This window comes from Pholcus phalangioides, unplaced genomic scaffold (assembly GCF_987345545.1).
Source record: "Pholcus phalangioides strain wild (caught in Gottingen) unplaced genomic scaffold, Ppha-v1.0 ptg000007l_1, whole genome shotgun sequence".
Lineage (NCBI taxonomy): Eukaryota > Metazoa > Arthropoda > Arachnida > Araneae > Pholcidae > Pholcus > Pholcus phalangioides.
The window spans coordinates 41,760,903-41,771,884 of record NW_028301600.1 but is presented as its reverse complement, the minus strand read 5'-3'; the positions used below and the strand labels follow the sequence as shown (position 1 = coordinate 41,771,884).

The following is a 10,982-nucleotide window of genomic DNA, read 5'->3' as shown; positions in this document are numbered from 1 at the left end:
CAAGAGCTTTGTTCCGCAGATAGCAAGGTGAACTGCTTCATAATGCTACCTCATTAATGATATCGGCGGCGTTTGCTTTTTAATGGTCAGGGTTTCTCAACTTTTCTGAATGGCCGTCAAAAGTTCTATACTTATAAGGAGACACTCAACGACAATTTGCTACCAATTGGAGAAGTTTTACGAGAATCAAACTAGATATTTCAGGATGATAACACGTTTATTTGCAAACCAATTGCCTCAAATCAGTTTCTTGATTGTGAAGTATATTAGTTTTAAATTTGTAAAATGAAAGCTTAAGGGGCTCCACCATAGAAATTATATACTAAAATGCAGATTGAGAACCGCTGGTTTATATTAATGTTTTGTTTTACGTATACAGATGCTTCAGTTATTATCCAATGAAAAAATGCACTATAATATATTATTTCTTTTTTTTTTTCTCTATTCCACAAAAAATGAATTATTCAAACTTTGGAGAAGGACTGCGTAGGCATTCCAAATTTTTTTACGTTGGAATTTAAGATTGATTGGCATGTCCGTCAACAATGCGTAAAGGCGCACGCAAACGTATAAAAGATGAGCTGGTAGAGTTATTTTTATGCATATAACCAAACAACTTGTTATAAATATTTCTAAACGTTGGAAATAATTATAATTTGGACCTCCCTAGTGAAAGAACAATTCTTGAGTGAGGCGTGGTTGTTATAGTCAATATGACAGAGTCACACGATTAATGGAAGAAATGGCCCATGTTTGAGTGATGTCATAATTTGCAACTGCGTGCCTCATCATCTGTTTTAATGTAATCAGTAGATGCTCGTGCATTAAGAGGTGAAGAAAATCTATATCCGCATTCTCGAAGCAATCTTTCCGAAAGGATGTTTTCATCATTCAAAAGATATTGATGCTTCAATCGACGAAGCAATGCATAACCATTGAAAACGCATCAAAAGGGTCAAGTTCAATGTTCTACATCACGATCATCTAATCCATCAAATAGATGGGTGACAAGAATCTTCTTGACGCCAAGTTATTAGCTGATCCCCTCCTCTAGAGTAGCTCCTCCTACCTTGTTTGAAACAACTCATTTATGAATGAATGTTATGGAACTAAGTTTTATTTTTGGTTATCACTCAATTAATTTCAATTATATGCAATTATGCATTTCCTCTAGTCATTCATCGGGTGTTTGTTGAGTGAAAAACAAATAGGTAAAGGTTAATATTTTTTCTATGAGTAAGCAGAAGAGCGAAGTATTGAAAGAACCAAGAAAATGGTCGGCACACAGTTTAATAGATGCCATCTCTGAAGATACACCGTGGGAACTGACCCGGGTTTGACAAGTGTGACACTAACGCGTGATAGTATCTCGACTTATTTTTCGGAAAAATGACTTTGTAATGGTCTTTGGGAAAATCGTTTTGAGTTGTGGTTTTTTCAAACTGGCGTTTAGGTCGGTGACGCCGTGTTTTGTTAAAATATAGAGATTATATTAATAATTCATCTCGCTGTGAATTTGGAAGCAGCTTTCTACTTTCAACACTTTGCTTATTTTATTGTCGATCATTTGACTATTGAATTACATGAATATTGATGTATCAGTCAAAAACGATCTTATTTAATGACTCTTGAAAATCACTGACCATAATGGTCAAAGCATTTAAACTTTGTTTTACCCTAGATTTTTTCACCTGTGACGAGGAATGCAAACGACAATATTTTTTTAAGTATTTTTCTAAGTTTATCAACAACCTTTGATGGGCTAGGAATCTAACCTTGATAATCGTCGTCTCCAAAATCAAACGGCAATATAACCTGTGTAGAAATTTTATATCAATCATCTCTTATCATAACCACGCAATAAAACTAACTATAAACAGACGATACCGGTTTGTTACACGAGGAAAAGACTTGGATATTTTTCATTTCAAAATAAACAGTAATCAAAAGCTAATACTTCACAAATGTTTTTAGTCGTTTGCCCCAAAATGCATTTTCCGAAATCTCATTTGGGAAGCAACCGATGCATTTTCATAAAAACCATAAACCTAGTTCACATGATCTTCCAAGTGAATCCACAAAGATGCAGATCTTAAACTCCATATATCAATCATAACTTATTGAATTATTCATAAAACACAGACAAAAAGAAAAAAAACCCATATGAGAACACTACGAAGCAAATAAAATTATTTCTTGACAGACTGCAAGCTAATATTCCATATTCTCGTGACTTTTATCGCTCTTTAAATGCATATTTAAGTCGACACTTGAAAGAACAACAGAGGAAATCGTATAAACACTCATTTCAATACAATAAGGGGAAAAAATCTTATTATACGTAACAACAATAATAAAAGTAAGGACATCTTTTTTTCTTATTCTTTGTAGGTCAAACACCTTAGAAATATTATCAATTTTTAGATGGCATATACCACAATAATCACATAAACATTGTCCTTCAAATTACGAATAATTTTCCGAGAAAAATTTTGAGTTTAAGATAATTTTATTCATTCAACCAAAATACAGGTAAAAAATATTTTGAGGCTAAGCTGGCTTTCAAGCCCAAAAAAATAATAATCGTTATATGTTTGCCGGTACAAATAATAACGAAAAAAGACATCTAAATATATATTCAGTTATATAACCCGACTTACGCTTTCCGAGTTGCACGATTTTCTGTGAAAAACGCGCATTTTTGAAATTCAAGGGAATATTGATAATCAAAGGATTGTTGCTGAAATAGAGATGAAAACAAATATTCACTCGTTAATTACAGGAAACGTTCCCATTCTCGGTTGACATAAACAACCTGTCCAAGGAGAGACATCTGCGTTACCAACAATGATTATTTCCTGAAAATCATGCGAAGAATTATTTTATTTGATCAGAACTTTATATGTGGTGAAACTATACTGATTTTTGAAATTTTGCCGAGGTTTAGAAATGGAATCCCATGGCTTTGTTCAGTATCTGCCATGTTTAAAAAGAAGGTTAGAATTTTATACCTGAAGTCCAATGTCAGTTTGAAATATAATTTCTTTAATTAGGTGCTCTTTGATGACAATGCACATGGTCTGTAACTTCCAATCAACTTCAACTAATGGCTGAAAGATTTTTTCTTGCGTCTGAACACAAGCAGCTCACTTCTTTCCATGAACCAAGGTGTATTAAAATATTCAAAGCATTTAACACATGACTTTCATTTGCATAGATTTTAGTGGAATAGTCTTTTTACTGGACCAGATTGCTGTCACAACTTAAGTTAGATTTTATGAAGCCGCAGAAGAGTACCGTAGAATTACAGTCATAGTAAGAAACAAAAAGACAAGTGTTCTTCCTAAAATTTGGTCCCAATTAACTAATATTTATATGTATTTCTGTGGAAATACATCCGACTTACGCGGTTGTCTTCGGTCCCACCTATAGTATAACTTCGGGGTATTACTGTGTTACAAAGAAAAGAGTACAACAAGAATGGAGTTGAAGAATTTAAAAAAATCACCATTTAGCAATGCAAGCATACAAGTAGAAGGAAACATATTGTGATACAATTTTGTGAACAATAGCAATTACATTACAATATATTAAACAGATAATTTATAATTTCTTGAATTAACAACCATGATTTTAAGAGATCTCCTACATTTTAACAAGGTGAAAAACTATGCTATAGTAGAAATATCATTAAAATATTATTTAAAAATTGATTTATTGTAAATTTGATACACACATTTTTCACCGCATATGCTATCCTATGCTAGTAGAAAATTTTACATATTTTTGATACTTCATTTTTTGCAAATTTCCAAAAAATGAATTATCAACAACTTGCACACACTATGAAAATTAATTCAAAATAAACTGTTCAGTTTATAAAATAACGGAAAATATTTGAGATCCATTCATAAATACTTCATTTCAAAATTTAAAAATTTGATTTGGAAAATTTCGAGAGAGAATCAATGAAATCTCAATATTTTTTATCATTCTATGAATTGAACAGTTTCATTTGGTTTGAATCAACTTTTATTCAATTACATTTGTGGCATGTTATTTTTTCATGCGCGCAAGCTGTTAATAATGCTTTTTTTTTTAATTTTCAAAAAAAACCTAAGTATTAGAGACATGTAAAACTTTGTACTGGCATAGGATAGCATACACAATCAAACATTTGTAAACTAAATTTGAAATAAATTTATGATTAAATAATAGTTTTAATGATATTTCTATCAGAGCATGGTTTTTCACAATGTTAAAAGGTAGGAGTTCCATTAAATTTGCAAAAAACGATGTGAATGAAAATTTTTCAATTGTGGAATTAAATTAAATACAGTCGAATCCCGTTATAACGAACCCCAAGAGACCGGAGAAATCACTTCGCAATAACGAAATTTCGTTATAAAGGAATTCAAGGTATTTGCATTGGCCCTAAGTATACTTATCTGGGGGATTAAAATAGTGTTCGTTAAAACGAGATTTTCGTTAAAACGGGATTCGACTGTATTTTAGGAGCTAAAATACAAAAGGAAACTTTTTGAACACCAGTTTTATTTGCTTTGGGTACTTGTAGAGTATGGCATCTAAATTGTATCCTAGATTTATGTAACTTATGACTGAGGTGGGGTCACTTCTACAAAACATTTTTAAATTTTTATAACATACAAATGCTGTAGAGGGAGTGTCTTTAATTGATTGCAAAGTAAATTTAAAGTAATTTGAAATATTTAACTTTATAATAACTAAGACTGGTCCGATTAATGGATTAATCGGGTCGATTAATGAATCAGTTGTTCATACCAGTTAAAAATTTTAGTTTAGTTAATTGACTCGATCAATCTGATTAAAGTTCGATCAAAATTTGCGTAAAAAGTGAGTATAATATATATATATATATATATATATATATAAAACTTGTTTTATCTAACGTAACCGATAAGATGTCTTAAATTATGTGTACCTATTGTGCAACAGTTTGGATAAGGGAATTCAAAAATGTTTGAATCAATATTTTGATCAAATTTTTCAATGTGGGAAAACTAAGTCGATTAAACGAAAACTGGTGATTTTTCAGTTTCAAATTGAGTTTGATGGGAGTTTTGGAAGACAAGATCAAAATTTATCGTCTCCACAATGAACAGTAGTTTTTCGTATTCTTGTAAGAACGCATCAGCTCCTCTTCTCACAAGTACAATTTGGGAAGAGTTTCTAGGAAAATAAGCAACAGTATGATTAAAAGTAGTTGCGGAATCAGTGACTAGCTTAAAAATCCCAATTTTTTTTTACAAAAGACAAAATCCAAAGTAAAGAGATTCCAGGTTTTGACAAAACATGTTCAGCAAATTAAATTGCTCTAAGCGCGCAGCTTCAATTTCTTCATCAATTCCTATTTTTATTCACACATTGCGAATAGAAGAGTGAAATTCATAAAAAATATTTTTATAAATCAATTTACCCTCTATAATCCCGTGTGCATTTAAATATACACTCAGTGGCCAAAAAATTAGGATAATCCCTCACCAAAACTTCGACTCTCTCGTACAGCCCGTGCGCTGACGTTATAAATCGGATTTGCTGATAAAGAGCTTTCTCCTGATCAGAAGCACCAGTTAACGTTGTAATTTGCCTGTTCATGGAGAAAACAAAAGATTTGAACGACTTTGAATGTGGCATGATTGTAGGCGCCAAAAGGGGTGTGTGGTTCCAGTATCTCCGAAGCCGCTACCCTTCTTGGCTTTTCTCGTACAACAATATATCGAGTCTTCATAGAATGGCAGCTAAGAAAAAAAAAGTTCGAGCGGAATAATGGGCGGAAATTGTGTGCGGCAACAGTAGAGCTGCAGCGCAAAACAACTACTGTACCGCACACCAACTTCAGTCATATATCGCCATGCTGCAATTTCCAACCAGTGGAGTTGGGTGGGAAACGAAGGCTCCATCGGTGGTCGCCCAGGTAAAGAACTTGCTTCTGATGTTCTATACCTGGATTTGAACCCGTGGACCTTGATGGTAACTTTCATAGTGGAAGACGAGCATCTTATCACTGTGCCACTCAGCGCAATGGAACGGCGGATCATCGCAAAGCCTATCCGTATGCTCTACAAGACGAATCTTGGGGAATTTTTTTTTTTTTTTAATAGCCGGCGACCAACACACGAGTCCCTTTGATTTCACTGCAAAACCGAAGAAAACTTTTGAAAAGGTTGTTGGTGGAACACGGTCTGGGGAGCATTTTCCTGGTATATACTCTTGGTCCCTTATTTCCTCTGGAAACATCCGTCAATGCCAGCGCCTACCTCCATATCGTTGCTGATCACGTGCACCCGTCCGTTTACAGCCATAACGTTTCCTGATGATGACGGCTATTTCCAGCAGGACAATGCACCCTGCCACGGGGTTGGAATTATCTCAGATTGGTTTGAGGAACATGATTCAGAGTTTCAACTGCTTCATAGCCCCCTTAGTCACTCGATCTCAACCGAATTGAGCATTTTTGGGACGAGGTTGAAAGGTCTGTTAAAAGTTCCGGAACACCACCTTCTAATCTGAGGGAATTAAGAGCTGCCATTTCGTTAGCATGGGCTAATGTTCTTCCTCAACGGTTTCAGCAAATGGCAGAGTCCATGCCTAGAAGAATATCTGCTGTCATCAAAGCCAGAGGAGGTTCTATGAGATATTAGTAGTGAGCAGCAGGGTGTTTCTAATTTTTTATGCACTGGGTGTGCATGGCAAATACATGATCATGGCAAAGTTCATTATATTTCTTTTCTCTTTTTTTTTGGTACAGTATGCTCTCGCTAATCCGGCACATATAGGACCAGGTTGTGAGTAATCCGACACAACCTGTTTCGTTATGCGCCGGATTACCGGTAGTTAAAAAAGCCCACTTAAAAATAATATAATATTCTGCGCACAGACCCACCTACAAAAAGCCTGATTATTGGACGGGCCCGACTAGTGCACAGGTGGATTATCAAGAGTCTACTGTATTTTAGAAAGTGCATTCTTCAGTGTCATTTCATTACAAAATACAGCTATATAAGAGAGTGCAATGCTTTTTTTTTTATCTAGAAGGAGTTGATATTCCTTGTCATTCTTTGAAAGCTGGTAAAATTTTACGCTTTCAAAATTTATAAAATACGTATCAAAATGAAGGGATTGGAAATAAAATTCACACACACAATAGGTAAAAACTACCCAAGTTTTCTACGCAGGATTTTATCTTTTTATAAATAAAATCAAGGCAAACTATATATTTTACCCGTAACTAACCCTGTTAGATAATTAAAAAATACACTGTGATTAATTAAATTGTATTGTTTCAAATAAAAATATGCTAAAACAGTTCCAGTTTACACCCGCTTTTTGTGAAAAAAATGTTTACACATTTTTATGGGGGGCTAAAGTTATCAACCGTTATAACGTCCAAACATTGGTTTTATTAATCAGAAAAAAAGAGTTTCTTTTGTTCATAAAAGCCCTTGACTTTTTCCTCGAAAGTGCGAGATTTCAAACTTAATTTACAAAAACAAAATTTCAATCATTCAATCATTTTATGTCATCAATTTAACTTTTTTTAAATCACCGATTTAAGGAAGAATAAAATTTAATTTTTTTTATTCTTAAGCTTAATGTTGTTTCTATGGACGTGGGCAGGTGCAGAAAACACACAGGGAAATTATTTTCATTTTGATTGATATGTCTAAACTAAAAGAATCAGAAAGGGAAATAAAAGAAAAAAAATTATAAAAAAACCAATCTAAATCTGAATTTGGCTGGTAAAAGTTTAATATATGGTTACGAAAAAAATTCGATTAAAAAAGCTGATTAATCGATTAAAGTTCTTTGATTAACCATTTAAATTTTTTATCGATTCCCTAATAATACCTGTAAGAAAACGGAATGCAAATCAGTGAAAGTGTCTGGAAGTTATGTTTTAAAACAAAAATAAAACTCGTATGTGTTTGGATTTCGCACTTTTCTTACGATCGCCAAATGAAAACTTCGTGATATGGAAAATACCGGTAGTTTGGCGTAATAAGCAAAATGATGATTCGGCGCTTGGCGCTCCCATCACACAAGAATCAAGAAGAAGAAGATTCGGACTTGCCGAAGTTGTGAAGAGACGTCAGTTTAAATTGAAACAGCAAAGAGCTCACTCTCAAATAGTTCTATCGCGGTTAAATAACTTTCTGCAACCGGGGGTTAAAAACAGAAAAAGAAACTTTGTTCGACAAAAAGTTCGGATTATATTAGGTTTGTTTTGTTATCACCACGCGGGATATCGCCATCATCATTAAAGACTATCAAACTATTTTTATTTAGTATGGGAAATTTTTTCGAAGTTATTACGTATAATTCGTGTTCGATATGATGGTCATTATTAACTCTGGAAGATTTCAGTGAAATTTTTTTTTTAGGTAAAAGAGAGGGAACTTTTATTATTTATTTATTAATTATTATTATTTCGTGCTTTCTGTAACTTTTTGGTTTGGTGTTTGTTTTGTTTCGAGTAATAACTGTCAGTTTCGAGAATTTGTGAGAAACTACACGCGTGAGATAAATCGGTGGATATAGGAACGGAGAAAAATAGAGAGATGCAGCAAACAATAATTATGAAAAACGTGATGACAATTATCTATTGACACGTTTCGTTTACGACGGAAGACTGACGTCAATTTACTGAAGAGACAAACAATAAAAGCAAAATTCCATCAATAATTTATGGGTGGTATGAGTCCACAGGTGGAAAAAAAGACAGCAGCAAGCTTCTGCTTGGTCAGTCGTCTATCCCGGAGAAAAATCCTATTTTTGCACTTATCCCTTTTGCTACTTCTGATCTCAGCACCAACTGTTTATCCCATCAAATGGTTGTAAGTACTACTTATTTCAATTTTTTGATCAATTTATCATTTTATTTAATGCATCTCGAGTAATATTTCGAATGGACTGAACTAAAACCTTTCCATCATGATTCATGATTTTGTTTTAAATTATTAAACCAAGTGCATCAAATATATAATTTTGAAACTATGAGAAATTTTATTTTAAGGGGTGTCACGATCTATGAGGCTTCAGAGAATGCTGATTTTTCAAATATATTTCACCCAATTGCAAATTAAATGTAAAATGTTTCGTGCCAATCGGCTGATTGGTTCTTCCAAATGAAAGAAGTAATGAATTACAGTGTAATGTGTGATGACAAGTATTCAAGAAACAAACTTGAACGTGTTTTTGTGAGATAGAATTAATGAAGTTTTTACAGATCATCCGTAAAAATTAAAAAAAGAAAAATCACTGCATCAAAAAATTCTGAAATTTTGCAGAACTATTTATTCAAAATGCGTTAGTAAAACGAACCTCCGATTCAGAAATTGACCAATGGGAAGTGTTTAAAAAATGTTGAATTCAGATTTTTGAAACTTTAAAAACTCATAAAATTCTAACATTCTAACGAACGGTCAGATATCAAAGTCCGAGGTTCGTTTTACTAACCCATATATATATATATGTCGTGTATATATTCTTACAAAATGTTAGAAATTTTAGTACACTTTTTTTAAATCTTACGGACAAGCTCAGACACTTCAATTTGAGAAAATCGCGTTTTTTTTGGTTTTTTTTGCATACATTCACACCATATTTCATTTCTTTTGTCTTCAATATTAGAAGAAGAAATTGACTGATTAATACGAATTTTTTTGCATTTGGCTTGCGTCGAAATGTAGAATTTTATAAAGTCATTTCTGAAAAATCGACTTTAGGTGTCGTGATACCCCTTAAGTTATTCAGGCCGAAATCGTGATCTTGATACTTCAGTGGACGCGTTACCTGATGACATCGACCTATCGCAATTGTTTTGAATGTTTTCGTATGCTGTATTTCTGCGACGGGCTGTTCTGAGTGTATTTTTCATTATTTCGTTTGATTATATATTTCAGTATTGCTAAGAGAGACATTAATGAGAAACAATCACTCGTATCCATCGAGTTTTATAGCGAATCATGCGCACTAAATTGATATGGGCGTTCATTTTATATAGTCTAATAATTCTTAAATATATATATTTTCGATATGTCTTCTCATCGGCCGAATTCAACACAACGTAAAAGAACCATGTCCGTGGTAATAACAGATTCCAAGGCAGAGGAGGAATAATTTTAATGATGCACGAGTCCTATAACATGTCCCGGATCGTGCTCTGTTTTTGTAATCATGGACGTTCCTTGATTGCTTTTATTACTAATCGAGAAATGAGCTTATTAATTTCTTATAGAATAGGTAGGGGGACTATATTTAAGTCTTTTTTTTTCTGACCACCACAGACGACGGGCGTACAGGTGCAGCATCGCATCTGTAAATAAGGGCTTGACAGCCGCACAAATTGTTTCTTAATTGCTGGTTAGTTTTGAAATTTGCATAATTGCTCGCGTCTCAAAACTCACACCGAGTAATTTTCTACATTCGTGAATTGTTCTTTGGTGATATTATCATCGTAGTAGCAATATGGTGATTACCACGAAGAACAATGTCATGTAGTTTTATATGTCCGTGGTTTGAATTATTATTTTTATTTTAGAAAAAAATTGACTTCTATTCGACAAAAAGTATGGTTTATGTGAAAATGGTTCTATAATATAATAAAACTATACCATAGACCAGCGATGGGCAAACGTTTTTTAGGAGCGGGCCAAATAAGAAAAAGTTTTGGTGGGTCGGAGAATATTCGGATTTTGATTCATGATTGGAATGTTTACCTTAGAATGTTCAGTGGCGGGGTGTGTTATATCAGCGTTTCTCAACCTTGAATACAAGGATCAGTAAAATGTCTGAAATGATTCGACGGACCTCCAATTAATAACATAAGTTGCGTGAACATGTGTCCCGTATTTTACGGGACATTTCTGTATTTTTATCCGTTCCGACTTTATACAATTTTTTCAACGAAGTTCATTCGAATTTGTAATCTTTACTTGGAA

General features: G+C 33.5%; 1 protein-coding gene across 3 annotated transcripts in view; it reads left to right on the top strand.

Annotated features, from left to right (window-relative positions):
• The first annotated feature begins 8,126 nt into the window (after window positions 1-8,126).
• Window positions 8,127-10,982, top strand: part of LOC149085300 (protein Wnt-4-like) — a 94,677-nt gene continuing 91,821 nt past the window's right edge. For 2 of the 3 annotated variants that reach the window (XM_089233242.1, XM_089233243.1), the window contains exon 1: window positions 8,127-8,876. In XM_089233242.1, coding sequence (XP_089089368.1) covers window positions 8,728-8,876 — 149 coding nt within the window. In that variant the 5' untranslated portion in view covers window positions 8,127-8,727. The remainder of the gene's footprint in view (window positions 8,877-10,982) is intronic. The other variant, XM_089233244.1, reaches the window with a different exon arrangement.